The 25,980-nt window shown below is 39.7% G+C and overlaps 1 protein-coding gene across 2 annotated transcripts in view; it reads right to left on the minus strand.

Moving 5' to 3' along the window:
• Window positions 1–25,980, minus strand: part of ARHGAP31 (Rho GTPase activating protein 31) — a 164,127-nt gene that overhangs the window by 22,435 nt on the left and 115,712 nt on the right. For both annotated transcript variants that reach the window (XM_073577095.1, XM_073577096.1), the window contains exons 4-7: window positions 17,670–17,752; window positions 9,328–9,435; window positions 8,338–8,522; window positions 3,920–4,115 (exon numbers count right to left, since the gene is read on the minus strand). In XM_073577095.1, the coding sequence (XP_073433196.1) occupies window positions 3,920–4,115; window positions 8,338–8,522; window positions 9,328–9,435; window positions 17,670–17,752 (572 nt within the window). The remainder of the gene's footprint in view (window positions 1–3,919; window positions 4,116–8,337; window positions 8,523–9,327; window positions 9,436–17,669; window positions 17,753–25,980) is intronic.

Consider the following 25,980-nt stretch of genomic DNA (forward strand, 5'->3'; position numbering starts at 1 on the left):
TACAAGAACATGTATAAACATATGCTGAAATATACCCAGGTTATACCGGCACGGCCTCTATCACTATATACAAGAACATGTATAAACATATGCCGAAATATACCCAGGTTATACCGGCACGGCCTCTATCACTATATACAAGAACATGTATAAACATATGCCGAAATATACCCAGGTTATACCGGCACGGCCTCTATCACTATATACAAGAACATGTACTTTCATATTAAGAAATATACCCAGGTTATACCAGCATGGGCTATAATACTACACACAAAAAGATGTAGAATCAAAATCTGAAATACACTCAGGTTATACCAGCATGACTTATATTACTACATACAAGAAGATGTAGAATCATATACAGAAACACACCTAGGTTATATCACCATGGCCTCTTTTACTATATAAAAGAAGATGTAGAATCATATGCTAAAATATTCCCTGGTTAAACCAGCATAGTCTATTAATGTGTAATCATATACCGAAATATACCCAGGTTATACCAGCATGACCTATGTTACTATATACAGGAAGATGTAAAATCATGTGCCAGCATACACCAAACCACCAGCCCTTTAATTGGTCCTTACACTGAGAGCACAAACGGGAAACATTCACTACTGAACACTGTAGCGCATGCAATGAAGTATTACGTGTCAGCGTCAGGACATACTTTGTGGGTGTTGTCAGCGTGCAGAGCTCCAGTCCTAGCGACAAAAACAGTAGTAGCAGCCCCAGCGTCTCCTGTGATGTACAGTTCCTGCCAAAAGTTTGGACACACCTTCTTATTCCAAGAGTTTTCTTTATTTTCATGACTATGAAAATTGTAGATTCACTCTGAAGGCATCAAAACTATGAATTAACACATGTGGAATTACATAATGAACAAAAAAGTGGGAAACAACTGAAAATATGTCTTATATTCTAGGTTCTTCAAAGTAGCCACCTTTTGCTTTGATTACTGCTTTGCACACTCTTGGCATTCTCTTGATGAGCTTCAAGAGGTAGTCACCGGAAATGGTCTTCCAACAGTCTTGAAGGAGTTCCCAGAGATGCTTAGCACTTGTTGGCCCTTTTGCCTTCACTCTGTGGTCCAGCTCACCCCAAACCATCTCGATTGGGTTCAGGTCTGGTGACTGTGGAGGTCAGGTCATCTGGCGTAGCACCGCATCACTCTCCTTCTTGGTCAGATAGCCCTTACACAGCCTGGAGGTGTGTTTGGGGTCATTGTCCTGTTGAAAAATAAATGATGGTCCAACTAAACGTAAACCGGATGGAATAGCATGCCGCTGCAAGATGCTGTGGTATCCATGCTGGTTCAGTATGCCTTCAATTTTGAATAAATCCCCAACAGTGTCACCAGCAAAGCCCCCCCACACCATCACACCTCCTCCTCCATGCTTCACGGTGGGGACCAGGCATGTAGAGTCCATCCGTTCACCTTTTCTGTGTCGCACAAAGACACGGTGGTTGGAACCAAAGATTTCAAGTTTGGACTCATCAGACCAAAGCACAGATTTCCACTGGTCTAATGTCCATTCCTTGTGTTCTTTAGCCCAAACAAGTCTCTTCTGCTTGTCGCCTGTCCTTAGCAATGGTTTCCTAGCAGCTATTTTACCGTGAAGGCCTGCTGCACAAAGTCTCCTCTTAACAGTTGTTGTAGAGATGTGTCTGCTGCTAGAAATCTGTGTGACATTGACCTGGTCTCTAATCTGAGCTGCTGTTAACCTGCGATTTCGGAGGCTGGTGACTCGGATGAACTTATCCTCTGCAGCAGAGGTGACTCTTGGTCTTCCTTTCCTGGGGTGGTCCTCATGTGAGCCAGTTTCTTTGTAGTGCTTGATGTTTTTTGCCACTGCACTTGGGAACACTTTCAAAGTTTTCCCAATTTTTTGGACAGACTGACCTTCATTATTTAAAGATGATGGCCACTCGCTTTTCTTTACTTAGCTGCTTTTTTCTTGCCATAATACAAATTCTATTCAGTAGGACTATCAGCTGTGTATCCACCAGACTTCTGCACAACACAACTGATGGTCCCAACCCCATTTATAAGGCAAGAAATCCCACTTACTAAACCTGACAGGGCACACCTGTGAAGTGAAGACCATTTCCGATGACTACCTCTTGAAGCTCATCAAGAGAATGCCAAGAGTGTACAAAGCAGTAATCAAAGCAAAAGGTGGCTACTTTGAAGAACCTAGAATATAAGACATATTTTCAGTTGTTTCACACTTTTTTGTTAATTATATAATTCCACATGTGGTAATTCATAGTTTTGATGCCTTCAGAGTGAATCTACAATTTTCATAGGCATGAAAATAAAGAAAACTCTTTGAATGAGAAGGTGTGTCCAAACTTTTGGTCTGTACTGTATATGCCCCAGCGTCTCTGGTCATAATAATAAATAATAATAATCTTTATTTATATAGCGCCAACATATTCCGCAGCGCTTTACAGTTGAACAGTTTCAAACACAACAGTCATAAGTAACAACGTTAACAATACAATAATTAAAGCGAAATAAGACGCCCCTGCTCGTGGGAGCTTACAATCTACAATGAGGTGGGGGAGATACAAAGCACAGGTTTGTATTTACAATGATGTATTTACAATGATGGTCCAGCCATCTTCAGGGGGTGGGGGATAGATGGAGATAGTGAATGGGCTACACACACACACACAAACATAACATGACTTTGATTACTGAATGTGATAGGCCGCTCTGAACAAATGTGTTTTGAGCGAGCGCCTAAAACTATGCAAATTGTGGATGGTCATGTATATGCCCCAGCGTCTCTGGTCATGTATATGCCCCAGCGTCTCCTGTGATGTATATGCCCCAGCGTCTCCTGTGATGTGTATGCCCCAGCGTCTCCTGTGATGTGTATGCCCCAGCATATCCTGAGATATATACAGTATGCACCAACCCCAGCATCTCCTATGTGATGTATATACAGCAGTCTTGGGGGTTTCTATGTGCTGTATATGCTGCAGGCACAGCATCTCCTAAATCATATACATGTGCCAACCGTAGTGTCTCTTATGTGATGTATATAGCACTCTCAGTGTCTCCTTTGTGATGTATATAGAGCAGTCTCAGTGTATCCTATGTGATGTATATACAGCAGTCTCTGTCTATTATGTGATATATATCCAGACGTCTCAGTGTCTCCTATGGGATGTATACACAGCTTTCTTAGTGTCTCCTTTGTGATGGGTTCAGGAGAGTCTGTGTCTCCTATGTGACGAATATACAGCAGTCTCATTGTCTCCTATGTGATGTGTAAAGATGACTCAGTGTTTCCTATGCGATGTATATACAGCTCTTCGGTATCTCTTATGTGATGTATACAGCAGAGTTTTGATGATTCCTATGTGATGTATATACTGCAGCTCTCCTACTGCTTGAGATCTATAAATGTTACGTGATCAGTGACTAATTTCCCACCTTGAGGAGACCTACAGTGAAATATACATCTGTATTCATGGCTTATTGCTGCAAGTTCTTTTCCAAATTAATTGCAAAAAGAGGACTACGCTCCAGACCGATGCAAATCTGATAAAGCAGCTGTTAGTAGCAACATCATCCATACCACCTAACATCACACCTCACCAAGGGGAAGCAGTTCCAGACGTCACATTAACTGTTTGATAAAATATAGCAGGATAAATGTCTAGTTGATAATTTTGTACAGCCGCGAGTGATGGTATAAATATCCAGATGGCCCCTGGCAGAAGAAAGGTTCCCATCCCTGAATTATCTAGAGAAGATGCTCAGGTTATACCAGATGAGTATATAAGCAAGTTGTGGTGGACATGACACAGATAGCCATCAACATGAGTCATAGCCAAAAAATGTTCAGAACATATAAAATACAATAAATGTAATTGAATTCTGGAATTTGAAGCTTACTTGTTTTCTGGTAGATCTATGACGGTGTGGAATAAAGTGCCTGTGACCGGGACAATCTCTGGTAAACTGTTCTCTCTTCTTTCCTTCCTGGCAGGGTGCGTGGCCGATAAACTACGGGCTTGAGCTTCTTCTAAACTGACCAATTTCATGGGGAGTGATCCAGTTGGTAGGGTCATACTCTTCACTATCCGGCAATCTGGAGGAAGGAGAGACATTATATGATACCATGGAAAGCACAACATCAAAAAATCAGTATAAATTAACACCTGTCCTCATAACACACCTGAGCCTCGTACATAGGGCACAGTATTATAGTAGTTATATTCCTGTACATAGGAGCAGTATTATAGTAGTTATATTCTTGTACATAGGAGCAGTATTATAGTAGTTATATTCTTGTACATAGGGGACAGTATTATAGTAGTTATATTCTTGTACATAGGGCACAGTATTATAGTAGTTATATTCTTGTACATAGGGGACAGTATTATAGTAGTTATATTCTTGTACATAGGGGACAGTATTATAGTAGTTATATTCTTGTACATAGGGCACAGTATTATAGTAGTTATATTCTTGTACATAGGGGACAGTATTATAGTAGTTATATTCTTATACATAGGGCACAGTATTATAGTAGTTATATTCTTGTACATAGGGCACAGTATTATAGTAGTTATATTCTTGTACATAGGGGACAGTATTATAGTAGTTATATTCTTATACATAGGGGGCAGTATTATAGTAGTTATATTCTTGTACATAGGAGCAGTATTATAGTAGTTATATTCTTGTACATAGGAGCAGTATTATAGTAGTTATATTCTTGTACATAGGAGCAGTATTATAGTAGTTATATTCTTGTACATAGGGGCAGTATTATAGTAGTTATATTCTTGTACATAGGGGCAGTATTATAGTAGTTATATTCTTGTACATAGGGGGCAGTATTATAGTAGATATATTCTTGTACATAGGGCACAGTATTATAGTAGTTATATTCTTGTACATAGGGGACAGTATTATAGTAGTTATATTCTTGTACATAGGGGGCAGTATTATAGTAGTTATATTCTTGTACATAGGGGACAGTATTATAGTAGATATATTCTTGTACATAGGGCACAGTATTATAGTAGTTATATTCTTGTACATAGGGGACAGTATTATAGTAGTTATATTCTTATACATAGGGCACAGTATTATAGTAGTTATATTCTTGTACATAGGGCACAGTATTATAGTAGTTATATTCTTGTACATAGGGGACAGTATTATAGTAGTTATATTCTTATACATAGGGGGCAGTATTATAGTAGTTATATTCTTGTACATAGGAGCAGTATTATAGTAGTTATATTCTTGTACATAGGAGCAGTATTATAGTAGTTATATTCTTGTACATAGGAGCAGTATTATAGTAGTTATATTCTTGTACATAGGGGCAGTATTATAGTAGTTATATTCTTGTACATAGGGGCAGTATTATAGTAGTTATATTCTTGTACATAGGGGGCAGTATTATAGTAGATATATTCTTGTACATAGGGCACAGTATTATAGTAGTTATATTCTTGTACATAGGGGACAGTATTATAGTAGTTATATTCTTGTACATAGGGGGCAGTATTATAGTAGTTATATTCTTGTACATAGGGGGCAGTATTATAGTAGATATATTCTTGTACATAGGGCACAGTATTATAGTAGTTATATTCTTGTACATAGGGCACAGTATTATAGTAGTTATATTCTTGTACATAGGGGACAGTATTATAGTAGTTATATTCTTGTACATAGGAGCAGTATTATAGTAGTTATATTCTTGTACATAGGGGGCAGTATTATAGTAGTTATATTCTTGTACATAGGGAGCAGTATTATAGTAGATATATTCTTGTACATAGGGCACAGTATTATAGTAGTTATATTCTTGTACATAGGGGACAGTATTATAGTAGTTATATTCTTGTACATAGGGGACAGTATTATAGTAGTTATATTCTTGTACATAGGAGCAGTATTATAGTAGTTATATTCTTGTACATAGGGGACAGTATTATAGTAGTTATATTCTTGTACATAGGGCACAGTATTATAGTAGTTATATTCTTGTATATAGGGGGCAGTATTATAGTAGTTATATTCTTGTACATAGGGGACAGTATTATAGTAGTTATATTCTTATACATAGGGGGCAGTATTATAGTAGTTATATTCTTGTACATAGGAGTAGTATTATAGTAGTTATATTCTTGTACATAGGGGCAGTATTATAGTAGTTATATTCTTGTACATAGGGGGCAGTATTATAGTAGTTATATTCTTGTACATAGGGGGCAGTATTATAGTAGCTATATTCTTGTACATAGGGGCAGTATTATAGTAGTTATAGTCTTGTACATAGGGGGCAGTATTATAGTAGTTATAGTCTTGTACATAGGGGGCAGTATTATAGTAGTTACATTCTTGTACATAGGAGCAGTATTATAGTAGTTATATTCTTGTACATAGGGGCAGTATTATAGTAGATATAATCTTGTACATAGGGGCAGTATTATAGTAGTTATATTCTTGTACATAGGAGCAGTATTATAGTAGATATATTCTTGTACATAGGGAGCAGTATTATAGTAGTTACATTCTTGTACATAGGAGCAGTATTATAGTAGTTATATTCTTGTACATAGGAGCAGTATTATAGTAGTTATATTCTTGTACATAGGGGCAGTATTATAGTAGTTATATTCTTGTACATAGGGGCAGTATTATAGTAGTTATATTCTTGTACATAGGGGGCAGTATTATAGTAATTATATTCTTGTACTTAAATACAATTCTCCTTCCCTCATAAATCACATTTCTTGAGAATGCCTTTAAATGTTACATAAGACACAAGGAGGATCCTGGAATATTTCTCTGTTTTGTTTTGAGATGTTCGGTGTCAAGAACATTTGCATTAAGTTACAGCATTGCAAAGTGAGAACAGATCCCTTCGCACATCATTCCTTGGCACTGAATGAGAATTTCCTTAGCGATACAACATCAGATAAATTATGAAAATAAACATGGATGCAGTGGAGCCAAAAACAGAGCGGTGACCACAACTGAGAGTTTATCAATCATTAGTTTTGGGTTTCATCATGGACAGGGTCATAATAGCTTAAAATTGCTTTTGGATACGTTCCATTATATAATGTCCAAAACTTGAGGGTCTGGGTGGCAATATTTTACTACCTATTAAACAAAGCCCTGTTATTTTTGCCTAAGGGAAATTTCACTTTGAGTACATCATCATAGAAATATATAAACAACAATAAATAGATTTTTGGATTCCATGATCCCTTCTTCCTCTTTTCCTTGTTCCTGTATCTGACTGTTAAGACAAATTGCTGCAGCAGGAGCCTCTCCCTCGTCTCTGCTCCGCATGCAGTATTACACAATGACAGGTTAGCCTCGCCCCATGGATGAGTCCTTCTCTTGATGCACATCCCAACAGAAAATGGAGAAGACCAACAGGAGATCAACCCCCGTATTCTCTAGAATTTCTACAAAAATGTTTCCAGATCCTGCAGAAAATTCTTCAAAATAAGAATAAGGGCATGATTATACTGTCATCATCCATTACTGGTTGTAGCATCCCATGAAATTGAGTGAAAGGACAGAAGTGTCCCCCTTTTAAAGATGAAACCATATGGCCAGACACTTACCAATGGGTGAAAACAAGAGAACCATAGGAGTTTTATAATATAAAATTACAAAAGTTACTTTATTAATATAACAAAGTTAAAAGACAAACATGAATAAAAAGGATGTGTTACACCAGACACCAAAAAAGACCATGTGGCACTCAATACAACATATATACACCATTGCATTATATGTCAGATAATAATATATCCTGGGAGCAATCCCCTAACACATACCTAACCTAAACGCCTCAGTCCCCCATGAAGTTAAACTGCCACAAAAGCTACCAATTGGGACCATGCAAACAGCTTAAAGGTCCTTCTCCTTTATACCACAGCACAGTAAACCCAATTTCATATCATGTCCACATCAATAAGTTAATTTGTGGAAAGGAGAAAGGGGAAAAGATCTCACCCAGTATTAAAGAGTCGGTCCAAATGCACCCCGACGCGCGTTTCGCTTTCTCCCCTTGATATAATGCAATGGTGTATATATGATGTATTGAGTGCCACATATTCTTCTTTGGTGTCTGGTGTAGCACATTCTTTTTATTCATGTTTGTCTTTTAACATTGTTATAGTAATAAAGTAACTTTTGTAATTTTATATTATAAAACTCCTATTGTTCTCTTGTTTTCATATTATGAAGTACTGGAGTTGCATGTAGTGGCAAAGAGTATTACACTTTGCACACTGTACAATGAGTCTGGTTATTGGTATATTACTTACCAATAGGTGCAGGCTTGCTGGCCAAAAACAGGTCCTCGGGGTCCCTGTGCTTGATTGGGGCCATGGGACATTTACTGAAGATCTGGTCCACATGATTGAGGATAAACTCGATGACAACTTGCTGGACTCGCACCTCCATGAAAGCGGCATCTCCATTACACCCCGAATCCTCGATTTCTTTGGACCTTGAAGCATAAGCAATATGGACATTTTTTTAGAATGATACATCATTGAACTGAACGTATCATATCTAAGTTTACTGTTGGAGATTACTGATGGAGCCCCCTAGTAGCCAAGACAGCATGACAAGCAATAGATAGATAGAATTTCTGCAAAATAACAGATTGGCTACAAAATAGGATCCTCACTAGACCTGCGCCCAACATGGCCCCCATCCCACACTTCAGAATAGTTAAACAAGGGATGCACAACCAGTTAGATTTGCCATCCAGAATGACCCTGATAAAATATTTTTGTGCGCAAAGTGTCACAATAATTTAGGAAATACAGTATGTTCTAATGTACATATTTAATCCCCTCAAGGGTGGGGTCAAGGGCGTAACTTGAAGCTTATTGGCCCAAAAGGAAAATCTGTGGAACTTATTACTCTAGTGTCTTCTTATATGGAAGAGAGGCCTTTGGGGTGCCCTGAATCAGTAGGGCCCAGGTGAAAACGCTACCTCTGTATCCCCTATAGCTGCAGCCCTGAGTATTGTAGACAAGGACATTACACTGTTTCTGACAGTGATTACATACTGTGTCAGACATATTGGTTGTTAACCAGCATTCCTGGAGATATAATAAAAGACTCAAAACCTTATATACGGTAATAGTTGCTAAAGTAAAAAGCAAACAAAACAGTAAATATAATAATTTACCAATATAGGACCCTTATTATTTTATTATTAGTACTCCAGCAGTCCCAGAGACCTTTTTTAGGAGAGGAATGCAAAAAAAAAAATTTAAAAAAAAAAACAATCATCAATGTACCTTAGAAGGTTGGGGGCCCAGACAAGGGCCAGGTTCCTGATATGCATATTGGTGGTGGAGCTGAAGGAGGCGATGTGAGTCAGGTGTCTGCTCAGGTATTCCAGAGTCCTAGAAAATAAAGACAAAAGATCAATACGTCAAATGCAATGTAAAGACTGATCAGAGAGATGTCATCAATGTACCGGCACCCACAAAGAGGATGGAAGGGAATGGGGGAATATCACTTTATCAGTCCTTCAGATCATCACAGAGAGGTGATTAGGAATCATACCAAACCACATTTATTCCATATTGTATCTTGAGTTTTCAATTGAAATTACTAAAACTAAGTTGGAAAAGAAGTTAGCTACTTCCTCTGTGACCATTCTTCACCATTAAGTTGAGGATTCCATTCAAGTAAATTAGTAACCATACCTTTACAGGCAATTAATTATCTGTGACAGCCAGGAAGGAGGACCTGGGTGAGAAGCCTCTTGCTGACCATGTGACAAAACAAACAAGCCAATGAGAAGTAACATGGCAGACAATGGAAGCTGTCAGATGCTTACTTCCTATCTCTCTCATATAGCTTCACTTGGTGATCCTAACTACCCAGAACCACCACAAATGGAAATGGGTCCAAACCGAAAGTGCATCCCCATCCTGTTTACTATCTAGGGTCATGGTTTTATGATGGTGATCACCCCTTTAACGGGATTACATTATCATCAGATGACATATCGGTTACATCAGTCTATTTTCATATGATAATTTATAGTAGAAAAGTATAAAAATAAATAAATAAAAAAAAACTTGCAATCTTCACACTGACCACTAGGGCTATACTAGACTCAAACTTACTGTTTTTACAGAAGAGTCACTATCATGAATTACAATAATACAGGGAACACCTCTATATACAGGAGATAAATGACACAGGATCCAATAATAACAATAGGTGAAGTCACAGCTCACCTCCTCCTCCTCCTGTACAATGACTGATAACACCTCTCTATACAGGAGATAACACAGGAACCACCATTCACAATAGGTGATGTCACAGCTCACCTCCTCCTCCTGTACAATTATGGATAACAGCTCTATATACAGTATATAACACAGAGTCCACCATTCACAATAGGTGATATCACAGCTCACCTCCTCCTCCTGTACAATGACTGATAACACCTCTATATACAGAAGATAACACAGGATCTACCATTCACAATATGTGATGTCACAGCTCACCCTCTTCCTCCTGTACTATTGACTGGTAACACCTCTATATACAGTCAATAACACAGAATTCACCATTCACAACAGGTGATGTCACAGCTCACCTCCTCCTCCTGTACAATGATTGATAACACCTCTATATATGAAGATAACACAGGATCCACCATTCACACAAATGTGATGTCACAGCTCACCTCCTCCTCCTGTACCATTGACTTGTAACACCTCTATATACAGTAGATAACACAGAATTCACCATTCACAACAGGGGATGTCACAGCTCACCTCCTCCTCCCTTTGCTCTGGCTCATTAGATGCTTCAATACAAAAGATAGAACCTGAGTCAGTCTATTGCTGCTAATGTGCATGTGCATTTCCTGAAGGAACAGTGGTCAGTGTGAAAAAAAGGTACATTTAACAAAAAAACTTGGTTCAAACATTAAGTGATTTGCGGCGGACACACTCCACAGAGGCATTAGTTGATTTCTCCAGGGCTCTGCCTCTGCTGGAGCTGACTGTTGCCATGTTAGGGTTAGTTTACCGCCCCTCATGCACAGATGTAGGGTCTGCACAACTGGGAAGGCTCCTGCCGCCAATACCCTGGTGTGTAAATCACCTCATATATACACCAGAGCTCCCAGAGAGACATCCTCGGCATGAAGGACGCTCACGTCTGCGCCTTCTGGATCCAGAGCTGATAATAAACTGATGGGTAAATATTTATCCTAATAGTAACAGATACCTGGAATTCCTCCTGGGGGAATTACAGTATGGGAAGGATGAAGCCCCCTACCGCAGGAGCACTATATAAGGTGCAGGCCGTCTACACACAGCGCCATACGTCAGCTAATGTTACAATAGAACAATGCCGAGAATGTAACAATGGAACCAAACTCCTCATCTGTAGTAGAAAACAGCAGGAAGGCTTTATATTATTATTATTTCAGATAGAAAGAGAGAGGGTGAAATATCAATCACCTCTAATCCCCGCTCTATTCCTAATTCCCCAGTGGATTCCTGTGACAATTGCAGCAAGAAATCCTGCAAGTCATTTGTGGATCCAAGACGACAGGTTCCCCTTAAATGATAAACTACTGGCTGTTTGCAGTCACCACTAGGGGGAGCTCTGAGCTCTATATCTATGGACTTAAACTGCTCCCATTGAAGAGCTGTACACACCTGCAGCAAGCTCCCTGAAGGCAGGCAGAATTATAAATGGGGGGGGGAGTCGGATGTTATACACCGGGGATGAGGAGTCAGATGTTATACACTGGGAGCGAGGGGCTGGATGTTATACACCGGGAGCGAGGGGCTGGATGTTATACAAGAGGGATGAGATGTCAAATCAAGGGAGCAATGGGACTGATGAATAAAAACAGAACTTATTGATTACAATGTATCTATCATTATACCCATTTCCAATAAGACTTCTGACATCTTTTAGTGCCCCGCTGTAGCAGTAGGTGGCACTTTGCTGGGCAGGTGCCCGTTGGAGTGCACTTTGGCCCCTGCTGGGTTTTGTGGTTCACCAGCTGTCTACCTCCGAACGTTTCGGAATGTTTTGTCTAAAATAATATAAATTCTATATAAAGTTCTGCTTTGCTTATGTGTGTTGCTAGGACAACAGGAAGCGAGTGTTTCCTGCACCGCGGTCGTAATTGTTATTTTGACGGTGATCTTCTGTGTGGGAGCATTTATGTGGCAGCTGCAGAACTGCGGTGTCTCGGTGTATTGTGCTGCAGGCAGAAACACGTCCTCCGCAAGAGAAGCGACATCTAAACGGCGCAGAGCGAACGCCTCCCTCGCCGGGAGCGTAAGACGTTCTCACTTTCTGGGGGGAGGGGGCGGATGGATCGCCAGAATTCAGGAAAGTTAAACTTATGCAGACTCTGTGGGCACAAAAAGTGGCCTCACCGTCCTGGAGGAGTTTTATGTAAGACGGGTGGTGCCAGTCATTGTCAAGGGACAAAGTGGCAAAGATTTGGAAAGCTGATGCGATGCATTCCGAGGCTCTTCTGTCCTTATTCTTTTCTTTTTTTTTTCCTCTCAAAACGGGCACAGAACTCTCCTGTTCATTCATTTAATAATGTATTGAAATCTTGATAGAAAAATGGGTCACACTCAGCGGGATAAATTTCCAAAATTTATTGACATATATTTTACATGTCAGGGTCGGGAGGGTGACAACGGTGTCAGCCCTTTTGCACTCCGATGTCACCCTCCCGACCCTGACATGTAAAATATATGTCAATAAATTTTGGAAATTTATCCCGCTGAGTGTGACCCATTTTTCTATCAAGATTTCAAGACGTGATTACTTCGAGGTCAAGCACCCGGGATCCTTGTTTGTTGGTCTTCTAATTGCCGCACATCACCAGCACGTTCACAGTAACAGCGGTGCCGTCCACGTTTTCTTCTATGGTTGTTCATTTTATAATGTATCTTTAAATGGATGGAGCGCGGCTTTTCTGATACCGTGATCAAATTACCTACCCAAAGTTACAAATGTAAAATTATAAGTTTCTGTCTGACTGCAGCCACAACTAGGGGGAGCTCACAATCACCACTAGGGGGAGCTCACAGCCAGGATCAAGGGAAGCTTGCAATCACCACTAGGGGGAGCTCACAGCCAGGACTAAGGGGAGCTCACAGCCATCACTAGAGGGAGGCCACAGCCACCATTAGGGGGAGGTCACAGCCAGGACTAAGGGTAGGCAACAGCTACCACTAGGGGGAGTTCACAGCCATGACTAAGGGGAGGTCACAGCCACCACTAGGGGGAGCTCACAGCTACCACTAGGGGGAGCTCACAGCCACCACTAGGGGGAGCTCACAGCTACCACTAGGGGGAGCTCACAGCCACCACTCGGGAGAGGTCACAGCCACCACTCGGGAGAGGTCACAGCCACCACACGGGAGAGGTCACAGCCACCACTCGGGGGAGGTCACAGCCACCACTTGGGGGAGCTCACAGCCACCACTCGGGGGAGCTCACAGCCACGACTAAAAGGAACTCACAGCCACCACTAGGGGAAGCTCACAGCCACCACTAGGGGAAGCTCACAGCCACCACTAGAGGGAAGCTCACAGCCACCACTAGGGGGAAGCTCACAGCCACCACTAGGGGAAGATCACAGCCACCACTAGGGGAAGGTCACAGACATGACTAATGGAACTTACAGCCACCACTAGGGGAAGCTCACAGCCACCACCAGGGGGAGTTCATAGGCTCCACAAGGAGGATCCCAATGCCACCACTAGGGAGAGCTCACAGCTACCACTAGGGGAAGTTCACTGCCACCACTAGGGGGAGCTCACAGCCACCGCTAGTGGAAGCTCGCAGCCATCACTAGGGGAAGCTCACAGCCATGGCTAAGGGAAGCTCACAGCCACAACTAAGGGAAGCTCACTGCCACCATTGGGGAAGCTTGCAGCCAACACTTGTTTAAGCTTGCTGCCACCACTAGGGGAAGCTCACAACCACCAATAGCGGAAGCTCGCAACCACCAATAGGGGAAGCTCATAGCACCACTAGGGGGAGTTCACAGACACAACTGGGGGGAGCTCACTGCATACTGGGGATGATGGCACTTTTGCGAGATCTCGGGCATGGATGCAGGTCACAGAGAAGAGTGACCTGTCAATTACTGACAGGAGGTGGCAGCGAGCAGAGAAAGAGAGCAAGAGAGGCCAGAGAGCAAGAGAGGCCAGAGAGCTGTAGTGCCGGGCCTGGCCCCTTGCATGAGTGGCTCATTTGTATGAAAATTTGCCAATGGATTTCTATAAAAAGGACACACAGACTTACAAAACAAGCGTAGAAGAGTTAGTTTGGGGTCTAAACATTCTGCTGACAGGTTTCCTTTAAATGCATGTTTTTAGGGCTACAAAAAAAAACATTTTTGCAATTCGATTTAATTAAATACTTTGTGCAAATTTTGGCTTTTACAGGCTTCTTTGATTCAACTTTGATTAGGTCTTTGGTGACAACTCAGCTGAGAGAAGGTCAGAAAAAGACAGATAAAAAAAGTAACAAATTCTCCCATCAGACCATTAGGAAGAGCTCGCTGACAGATTTTCAGATAACTCATTCTGCAGCCAGCAATAGACAGTGACACACACAGACAACCAATTGCAGAAATTATTTTTAGCTCCAAATACAGGCATTTGAGTAAAAAAAATATATATCCCTTTTAAACAAACTACTTCCTGCAGGCTGAAAACCAGCGCTCCCACCCTTCTGAAGATTTATGGGGACTAGAGTTACATTTTTCTGATACAGAGCTGCAAATCTCCAACACAGATGTAGCATGAGATTTCGCATTTCATACTACAGTCTTCCACTTGCCAAGTTTTACAGTCACTGTTCTGATTGACGTTCGTGGCGTGCAGAACACCTCGCCAACATTTATAAGTTCCGATAACTGTGCTGCCGCAACCCCTCCACAACTGTTTCATGCACCGATATCCACTCCCAAAAACTGTGGATTTTATGCCAAACCTTTGTACAACCATGGAGCATCACATGGAGGCTCCGGCGCACACGTCTTAATAAATCTGGCACGGTTCGGAGGGGCTGTTTTAAAGGCCAAAATTAAAACCAGCTGGCATCGATTGTGCCAATTTCAGAATTAATAATAAATCTTCTTATTAACTCGGAATTATCCACCTTTCCAGTAAAACCAAACCCACATTTTTAAAAGTTCGGAAAAGTCACAATTTTTGAGTGGCTTAATAGATTTACATGCAAAAAAAACTCTTTCTGCCTGCAGCTGCCACTAGGAGGAGCTAAGTAGCATATTGAATACAGACTTATTATGGCACTCAATGTAAGTACTGTATGCAGTTGCTCTAGAGCTCCCCCTGCCTGTAAAAAATGTGAAATTTATACTGACAGGGGAAATAGCTTATATTCATCAGACGAGCGAATCCAGAGGTAACATTTGGTTTACAGTCCCTAAAAATTCATTTGTAGATTTTTTTTATCTCAATATTCCACCATTAAATCATTTTGTTTCTGTTGTGCATTTAGCAACAAAAAGAGATAGGACTTTATCTGACAACTCAGGATACTGTCTGACAACTCTGATCCCAAGTCCCAGTCACTAGAAATGGCTTGTGATAAAAAAAAGATTAGAGTTTCCCAGACCATACATCTCCCACTTTAATTCACTCCCCTCTTCGTCATCATTTATAGAATTTTGTGAGACAAATTCCTGGAACTGGAGGGGTCATACGAGAATGATACAGAAGAAATCTGACATTTACTGAGCATCTTAGTCATGTGGAAGTCAATGCATCGCTGTCTAATCCGCGGCCTGCGGTCTGTTGTGCAATAAATTGGAGAGCGCGTAAACAATCACATCTGGGACAGATGCTGCTGCTCTCAAAAGGGGAAATCAAAAGCATAAACATGCACAAAATAATGTCCCCTGGAGAAAAGTAATACCGCCATACAGTGCACACATACATACAGCGTCGAAATAATATTACTATATACTGGGTTAATGCAAATGAGGAAACAGAAATAGAGAATCAGAACAACTATACTACATTTCTAATTGGAGGTATTTGCTAATATTATTATTATTATTATTATTAATACACCTACTACATATTGGGATACGATCTATTGGGATAGGATCTTGGAGATAGTATCTTGGAGATAGTATCTTGGAGATAGTAATATCCCTTTAAATAGGAATAGTGTAAAAAAATAGTGTTGCGGATCGGGTAAGTGATAGGGATAGGATTGGGGATAGGGTTGGGGACACGGTTGGGGATAGGGTTGGTAGAGGGTTAGTGATAGGGTTGGGGATAGTGTTGAGGATAGGGTTGGGGATAGGGTTAGGCATAGAGTTGGGGATACAGTTGAGGATTGGGGTAGGGATAGGGTTGAATATAGGATTAGGGATAAGGGTTGAGGAAAGGGATGGGGATACGATTGGGTTTAGGATAGGATAAGGGTTGGGGATTTGGTTGGTGATAGGATTAAGAATAGAGTTAGGGATAGGGTTGAGGATAGGGTTAGGGATTGGGTTGGGGATACGGTTCAGGATAAAGTTGGGGATACAGTTGAGGATAGGGTTGAGGATAGCGTTGGTGATATGGTTGGGGATAGGGTTGGGTTAGGGTTAAGGATAGAGTTGGGGATAGGGTTGGGTTGAGGATAGGGTTGAGGCTAGGGTTAGGGATTGGGTTGGGGATAGGGTTGGGTTAAGGTTGAGGATAGGGTTGGGGATACGGTTGAGGATAGGGTTGGGGATAGGCTTGGGCATAGGGTTAGGGATAGAATTTGGGATAGGAATGGGGATACGGTAGGGGATATGGTTGAAGATAGGATTAGGGATAGTGTTAGGGATTGGGTTAATGATAGACTTGGGGTTAGAGATAGGGTTAGTGATAGGGTTGGGATAGGGATAGTGTTAGGGATAGGATTAGGGAATGGACGAAGTTAATGAAATAGTTAAATAACAAAAATGTAATGTCAAAATGTAAAACTATTTTTAAATTTATATGTCAGATTTCAGCAAACAGAAAACAAAACTGTCGGGTCAAAGGGAAAACTAAAAATACATTAGGGGTTTATTACTAAACTAGAGGAAGGGACTATAAGACAGCTAATGGTTCACTGGTTACAGGATGCAGAATACTAGCTCTCCACCAGATAGCCCTCTGCAAGGCCCCATTAAGTGATCTGTGTATTATGAGCACAGAATTGAATGTATGACTTGTTACATCATCACTATTGATAACACATTATATTGGCGCGCTCGAGCAGACACTGTACTCTAATTGTATATACAGCCACAGACAAACGTCCTGGCCTGGGATACAGACACCGGATATTTGTGAGGCCGGCGACATCTCTCTTCACAAGGATCTGCCAACAAACACTAAATACATCACTGCTGCGAGGCCGACACCAAGCTAGGATCAGAGGAGCTGATCAGAACCGTGCGCTAAACCAAGATGGACAGCGCTATCAGTCACTTACATTACTTCCACTGCCAATAATACTCACTCTAGATGGAGTAAAGATTATCAGACTCTGTGCACAGGTATCACCTAAAAGCCATAATAAAGCGATAACTGAGTGTGATTAATGATGAGATCTCACGTGTTCTTACCTGTAATGTGATGGCGGCAACTCCTGGATGACATTTTGTATTTGGGATAATTGATTTCCCTCCACCGAGCATGAGACGGCGTCCTGAGGAGAAGACAACGAGAAGCTTTACTCTTCACTAATATCACACTTCTTATTGTTGTTATGAAGTCAAACAATAGCGGAAGAAGTATTATAGCTATAGCGGTGTACGTAGGAGCAGTATTATAGTAGTTATATTCTTGTACATAGGGGCAGTATTATAGTAGTTAGATTCTTGTACATAGGGGCAGTATTATAGTAGTTATATTCTTGTATATTGAAGCAGTATTATAGTAGTTATATTCTTGTACATAAGAGCAGTATTATAGCAGTTATATTATTGTACAATGGAGCAGTATTATAGTAATTATATTCTTGTACATAGGGGCAGTATTATAGTAGTTATATTCTTGTATATTGAAGCAGTATTATAGTAGTTAGATTCTTGTACATAGGAGCAGTATTATAGTAGTTATATTCTTGTACATAGGGGCAGTATTATAGTAGCTATATTCTTGTGCATAGGGGCAGTATTATAGTAGCTATATTCTTGTGCATAGGGGCAGTATTATAGTAGCTATATTCTTGTGCATAGGGGCAGTATGATAGTAGTTATATTCTTGTACATAGGAGCAGTATTATAGTAGCTATATTCTTGTACATAGGGGCAGTATTATAGTAGCTATATTCTTGTGCATAGGGGCAGTATTATAGTAGCTATATTCTTGTGCATAGGGGCAGTATTATAGTAGCTATATTCTTGTACATAGGAGCAGTATTATAGTAGCTATATTCTTGTACATAGGGGCAGTATTATAGTAGCTATATTCTTGTGCATAGGGACAGTATTATAGTAGCTATATTCTTGTGCATAGGGGCAGTATTATAGTAGTTATATTCTTGTACATAGGAGCAGTATTATAGTAGTTATATTCTTGTACATAGGGGCAGTATTATAGTAGCTATATTCTTGTGCATAGGGGCAGTATTATAGTAGTTATATTCTTGTACATAGGAGCAGTATTATAGTAGCTATATTCTTGTACATAGGGGCAGTATTATAGTAGCTATATTCTTGTGCATAGGGGCAGTATTATAGTAGTTATATTCTTGTACATTGGAGCAGTATTATATTAGTTATACTCTTGTACATAGGATCAGTATTATAGTAGTTATATTCTTGTACATAGGAGTAGTATTATAGTAGTTATATTCTTGTACATGGGGCAGTATTATAGTAGTTATATTCTTGTACATAGGAGTAGTATTATAGTAGTTATATTCTTGTACATAGGGAGCAGTATTATAGTAGTTATACTCTTGTACATAGGAGCCGTATTATAGTAGTTATATTCTTGTACATAGGAGCAGTATTATAGTAGTTATATTGTTGTACATAGGAGCAGTATTATAGTAGTTATATTCTTGTACATAGGGGGCAGTATTATAGTAGTTATATTCTTGTACATAGGGACAGGATTATAGTAATTATATTCTTGTACATAGGAGCAGTATTATAGTAATTATATTCTTGTACATAGGAGCAGTATTATAGTAGTTATACTCTTGTACATAGGAGCAGTATTATAGTAGTTATATTCTTGTACATAGGGGGCAGTATTATAGTAGTTATATTCTTGCACATAGGGACAGTATTATAGTAATTATATTCATGTACATAGGAGCAGTATTATAGTAGTTATATTCTTGCACATAGGGACAGTATTATAGCAATTATATTCTTGTACATAGGAGCAGTATTATAGTAGTTATACTCTTGCACATAGGAGCAGTATTATAGTAGTTATATTCTTGTACATAGGGGGCAGTATTATAGTAGTTATATTCTTGTACGTAGGAGCAGTAGTATAGTAGTTATATTCTTGTACATAGAAGCAGTAGTATAGTAGTTATATTCTTGTACATAGGGGCAGTATTATAGTAGTTATGCTCTTGTACATAGGAGCAGTATTATAGTAGTTATATTCTTGTACATAGGGGGCAGTATTATAGTAGTTATATTCTTGTTCATAGGGGGCAGTATTATAGTAGTTATATTCTTGTACATAGGAGCAGTATTATAGTAGTTATATTCTTGTACATAGGAGCAGCATTATAGTAGTTATATTCTTGTACACAGGGGTCAGTATTATAGTAGTTATATTCTTGTACATAGGATCAGTATTATAGTGGTTATATTCCTGTACATAGGAGCAGTATTATAGTAGTTATATTCTTGTACATAGGAGCAGTATTATAGTAGTTATATTCTTCTATATAGGAGCAGTATTATAGTAGTTATATTCTTGTACATAGGGGCAGTATTATAGTAGTTATATTCTTGTACATAGGGGCAGTATTATAGTAGTTATATTCTTGTACATAGGAGCAGCATTATAGTAGTTATACTCTTGTACATAGGATCAGTATTATAGTAGTTATATTCTTGTACATAGGGGGCAGTATTATAGTAGTTATATTCTTGTACATAGGAGCAGTAGTATAGTAGTTATATTCTTGTACATAGGAGCAGTATTATAGTAGTTATATTCATGTACATAGGAGCAGTATTATAGTAGTTATATTCTTGTACATAGGAGCAGTATTATAGTAGTTATATTCTTGTACATAGGGGGCAGTATTATAGTAGTTATATTCTTGTACATAGGGACAGTATTATAGTAATTATATTCTTGTACATAGGAGCAGTATTATAGTAGTTATACTCTTGTACATAGGAGCAGTATTATAGTAGTTATATTCTTGTACATAGGAGCAGTATTATAGTAGTTATATTGTTGTACATAGGAGCAGTATTATAGTAGTTATATTCTTGTACATAGGGGGCAGTATTATAGTAGTTATATTCTTGTACATAGGGACAGTATTATAGTAATTATATTCTTGTACATAGGAGCAGTATTATAGTAATTATATTCTTGTACATAGGAGCAGTATTATAGTAGTTATACTCTTATACATAGGAGCAGTATTATAGTAGTTATATTCTTGTACATAGGGGGCAGTATTATAGTAGTTATATTCTTGCACATAGGGACAGTATTATAGTAATTATATTCTTGTACATAGGAGCAGTATTATAGTAGTTATACTCTTGCACATAGGAGCAGTATTATAGTAGTTATATTCTTGTACATAGGGGGCAGTATTATAGTAGTTATATTCTTGTACATAGGATCAGTATTATAGTGGTTATATTCTTGTACATAGGAGCAGTATTATAGTAGTTATATTCTTGTACATAGGAGCAGTATTATAGTAGTTATATTCTTCTATATAGGAGCAGTATTATAGTAGTTATATTCTTGTACATAGGGGCAGTATCACAGTAGTTATATTCTTGTACATAGGGGCATTATTATAGTAGTTATATTCTTGTACATAGGGGCAGTATTATAGTAGTTATATTCTTGTACATAGGGGCAGTATTATAGTAGTTATATTCTTGTACATATGGGTCAGTATTATAGTAGTTATATTCTTGTACATAGGATCAGTATTATAGTAATTATATTCTTGTACATAGGAGCAGTATTATAGTGGTTATATTCTTGTACATAGGAGCAGTATTATAGTAGTTATATTCTTGTACATAGGAGCAGTATTATAGTAGTTATATTTTTGTACATAGGGGCAGTATTATAGGAGTTATATTCTTATACATAGGAGCAGTATTATAGTAGTTATATTGTTGTACATAGGGAGCAGTATTATAGTAGTTATATTCTTGTACATAGGGGCAGTATTATAGTAGTTATATTTTTGTACATAGGAGCAGTATTATAGTAGTTATATTCTTGTACATAGGGGGCAGTATTATAGTAGTTATATTCTTGTACATAGGAGCAGTATTATAGTAGTTAGAATTCTTGTACATAGGGGCAGTATTATAGTAGTTATATTCTTGTACATAGGGGGCAGTATTATAGTAGTTATATTCTTGTACATAGGAGCAGTATTATAGTAGTTATATTCTTGTACATAGGGGCAGTATTATAGTAGTTATATTCTTGTACATAGGGAGCAGTATTATAGTAGTTATATTCTTGTACATAGGGGCAGTGTTATAGTAGTTAGAATTCTTGTACATAGGGGCAGTATTATAGTAGTTATATTCTTGTACATAGGGGCAGTATTATAGTAAATATTTCATGTAGCGTATATATAATCAGCCTTAGTAATGATAAGTGCAGCTCGAAGTTCACTACAGCTCTGACTGGAATTTCTCTTTTCTATGTTACTTTATAGTTATACAGGCGTTTTGAGTGTTGCGGTTTAGTGGCCCATAAATATTTATCTTGCACTTGCAGTCATTTCTAGAGTTGTCCTTCATTCTGAGACTGGAATTTGAGAGATTGTGTATGAAGTGATGTCACAGTCCAGCAGCTGCTGGGAGGTCTGCAGCATTAGTGTCTCAGTACTGGAAGCATACAGGCATTTTTCCAACCCGTCATTCAGATAAGCAGAGTACACTTGATGGGACATGACACCCATACCATGGCTGCAGGCATGAACTGGCCAGAGACTCCCTATGGATCTGCACAAAACTCTCTGTAATCCCTGCAAGTTAAATTCAAACCTTTACAGAGATTACAGGGCAGAATCAGCTGCACAGTGACATGGAGGTCTCATAACACGAAAACTCCAAACTACCGTATATAGATAAAACTAGGGTACTAGGACGAGTAATGGCAATCACCAGTGAAGATATATGTATATACTGAACAAGCAGACTGCAGATTTATGAATTCAGCTCTGGGGTATAATACAGGATGTAACTCAGGATCAGTAATGTAATGTATGTACACAGTGACTGCACCAGCAGAATAGTGAGTGCAGCTCTGGGGTATAATACAGGATGTAACTCAGGATCAGTAATGTAATGTATGTACACAGTGACTGCACCAGCAGAATAGTGAGTGCAGCTCTGGAGTATAATACAGGATGTAACTCAGGATCAGTAATGTAATGTATGTACACAGTGACTGCACCAGCAGATTAGTGAGTGCAGCTCTGGGGTATAATACAGGATGTAACTCAGGATCAGTAATGTAATGTATGTACACAGTGACTGCACCAGCAGAATAGTGAGCGCAGCTCTGGGGTATAATACAGGATGTAACTCAGGATCAGTAATGTATGTACACAGTGACTGCACCAGCAGAATAGTGAGTGCAGCTCTGGAGTATAATACAGGATGTAACTCAGGATCAGTAATGTATGTACACAGTGACTGCACCAGCAGAATAGTGAGTGCAGCTCTGAAGTATAATACAGGATGTAACTCAGGATCAGTAATGTATGTACACAGTGACTGCACCAGCAGAATAGTGAGTGCAGCTCTGGAGTATAATACAGGATGTAACTCAGGATCAGTAATGTAATGTATGTACACAGTGACTGCACCAGCAGAATAGTGAGTGCAGCTCTGGAGTATAATACAGGATGTAACTCAGGATCAGTAATGTAATGTATGCACACAGTGACTGCACCAGCAGAATAGTGAGTGCAGCTCTGAAGTATAATACAGGATGTAACTCAGGATCAGTAATGTATGTACACAGTGACTGCACCAGCAGAATAGTGAGTGCAGCTCTGGAGTATAATACAGGATGTAACTCAGGATCAGTAATGTAATGTATGTACACAGTGACTGCACCAGCAGAATAGTGAGTGCAGCTCTGGAGTATAATACAGGATGTAACTCAGGATCAGTAATGTAATGTATGTACACAGTGACTGCACCAGCAGAATAGTGAGTGCAGCTCTGGAGTATAATACAGGATGTAACTCAGGATCAGTAATGTAATGTATGTACACAGTGACTGCACCAGCAGAATAGTGAGTGCAGCTCTGGAGTATAATACAGGATGTAACTCAGGATCAGTAATGTAATGTATGCACACAGTGACTGCACCAGCAGAATAGTGAGTGCAGCTCTGAAGTATAATACAGGATGTAACTCAGGATCAGTAATGTATGTACACAGTGACTGCACCAGCAGAATAGTGAGTGCAGCTCTGGAGTATAATACAGGATGTAACTCAGGATCAGTAATGTAATGTATGTACACAGTGACTGCACCAGCAGAATAGTGAGTGCAGCTCTGGAGTATAATACAGGATGTAACTCAGGATCAGTAATGTAATGTATGTACACAGTGACTGCACCAGCAGAATAGTGAGTGCAGCTCTGAAGTATAATACAGGATGTAACTCAGGATCAGTAATGTAATGTACGTACACAGTGACTGCACCAGCAGAATAGTGAGTGCAGCTCTACAAATCTTTCGGATCCCTATGAATAAAGACTCCCGAGACATCGAAAGGAAAATGGTGTGTAAGAAGATTTTCTGGACATCTTACTTGTGGGTGAAGATGGATGAGAATGACCCAACAATAAGTCTATGAAAGTTTCAGCTCGTTTTACCAAAGCCTAGTTTGTTTTTGATAAGCCTCCATATATAATGTGGAAAAACATGATGGGACCGAAGGAATAGAACATGAGACCATAGAATCACACGGCTCCTTCGTAGTCTGTTATCATGGAAATAAATAGGTCTGTTTTATAGTCTGGTCTCTGAATATCTTGGAAAATAAGTAAAATGTCATTTTTATCACTTTCAGTTATATACGGTAAGATATTTTGTATTATTTTCTTGTTATACTGAATGTCGTCTATGTATATTTATCAATAAAGCAGCTTGTGAAAATCCTTTCATGCCTTTTTTCTATCCATTCTTGCAAGAATTCATAGCATCATCACATCAGTTATGTGCTGGAAGCCGATTGCTACATAGAGCTTGAATATTATAATCTTAGCCACCTCCGCCCACCAGTAGGGGGAGCTTCTGAGCTTATTGCAGTCATCGATCTCAATTCTGTTAGCTCTTAAGCTCCCCTTAGTGGTGACAGTGGTGACAGTGGATGGAAGCAACTTGGGAAAGCAGGGAATTGGGAGATCAAAAAAAATAGGGCAATCATCGTTATAGAAAGATGTATTTAAAAAAAAAAAATACATGGGACCTAATAAAGTCTCCTCTTTCATATAATGGGACAGCAATAGAAGTGGGCTGCTAAGAAAAGCTTCTCCCACTGTGGGGGTCTTACAGCCACTATGCTTTACATCTTTCCTGGCGTCATGTAATGTAACACTGCCTGTAGGAGAATTGTGTGATCGGTAGGGGGACGGGGAGCTGTTGTCTTCTGAGCTAGGCTTCATTCAGTATGAGGAAGGTTTCTGTGTCAGCAAGCTGCCTCCAGCCATTGATCATGCACTTTGCTTCTGGATAAGATATCTACCATTTTTTTCCCTTGTTTTTAGTACCGCTTGTTTGTTAAAAATCAAATGCTCAACACTATTTTCCGCGGCGTACGTGTGATCCTGACATTGAATGTTGTACATTTACAAAATATGCAAAGGGAATTATTGCCATAGAGGACTTATGTATTTTTATTAATCATTAGTAGAATTTTATATACTGCTAGATGTGTGCCCGATGTTATCGCATCGGGAGGGCAGTAACATCACGATGGGGGCAGCTTTGTGGCGCTTGGGGTGGCGGCCCACCCACTCCCGTGCAGTCACAACCGGCAGGAAAGACGGTGTTTTGTGGCCTGTGCTGGAGATGGTGTGCGGTGCTACCAGAGGGTGGCCGCACCTAATCTCCAGCACAGGCCTCAAGCAGCGGTCTTTCCTGCCAGCTGTGACTGCACGGAGGTGTGTGGGCAGGCAGCGGCGGGTTCCGGCGCGTGTAGTCAGGCAGGGGGTCCGGCGGCGGCATCCCTCTCATTACTCCCCCCTCATTACAGCCTCTCATTATACCGCCTTTATTACACCCCTCTTGTTATACCCCCTCGTTACACCCCTTTCACAGCCTCATGATCGCAGCGGCGGCCTGGATCCGAGTGGCAACTGGGATCCCAGGGGCGGTTGGGATCACAGCGGTGGCATGGATCCGAGCACGAGATCGCCGTTGCGTCCTGGATCCAGGCGGCATCACTTGGGTGTACCAAAATGGCAGTCTGCATACTTCCAGTGCAGCGCAGTGGATTGTGGGATTCGGGGACATCCAGACGGAAGTGGATGACAGACAATTCAAGGCAATTATATATATAGATTCCACATATTACTCTTTTAGTCATATTATTATTATTTTACTTTTTCTGTTTTTCTGTTTTTATTTTTTTATTTTTTTTTAGATCCACTTTTTATTGTTAGTTTTTAAGCTTAGCAATAAATTTCTGTGGTGGATAAGACGGAGAATTGTT

Source organism: Dendrobates tinctorius, unplaced genomic scaffold (assembly GCF_039654945.1).
Source record: "Dendrobates tinctorius isolate UK_male_01 unplaced genomic scaffold, ASM3965494v1 ptg000054l, whole genome shotgun sequence".
Taxonomy (NCBI): Eukaryota; Metazoa; Chordata; class Amphibia; order Anura; family Dendrobatidae; genus Dendrobates; species Dendrobates tinctorius.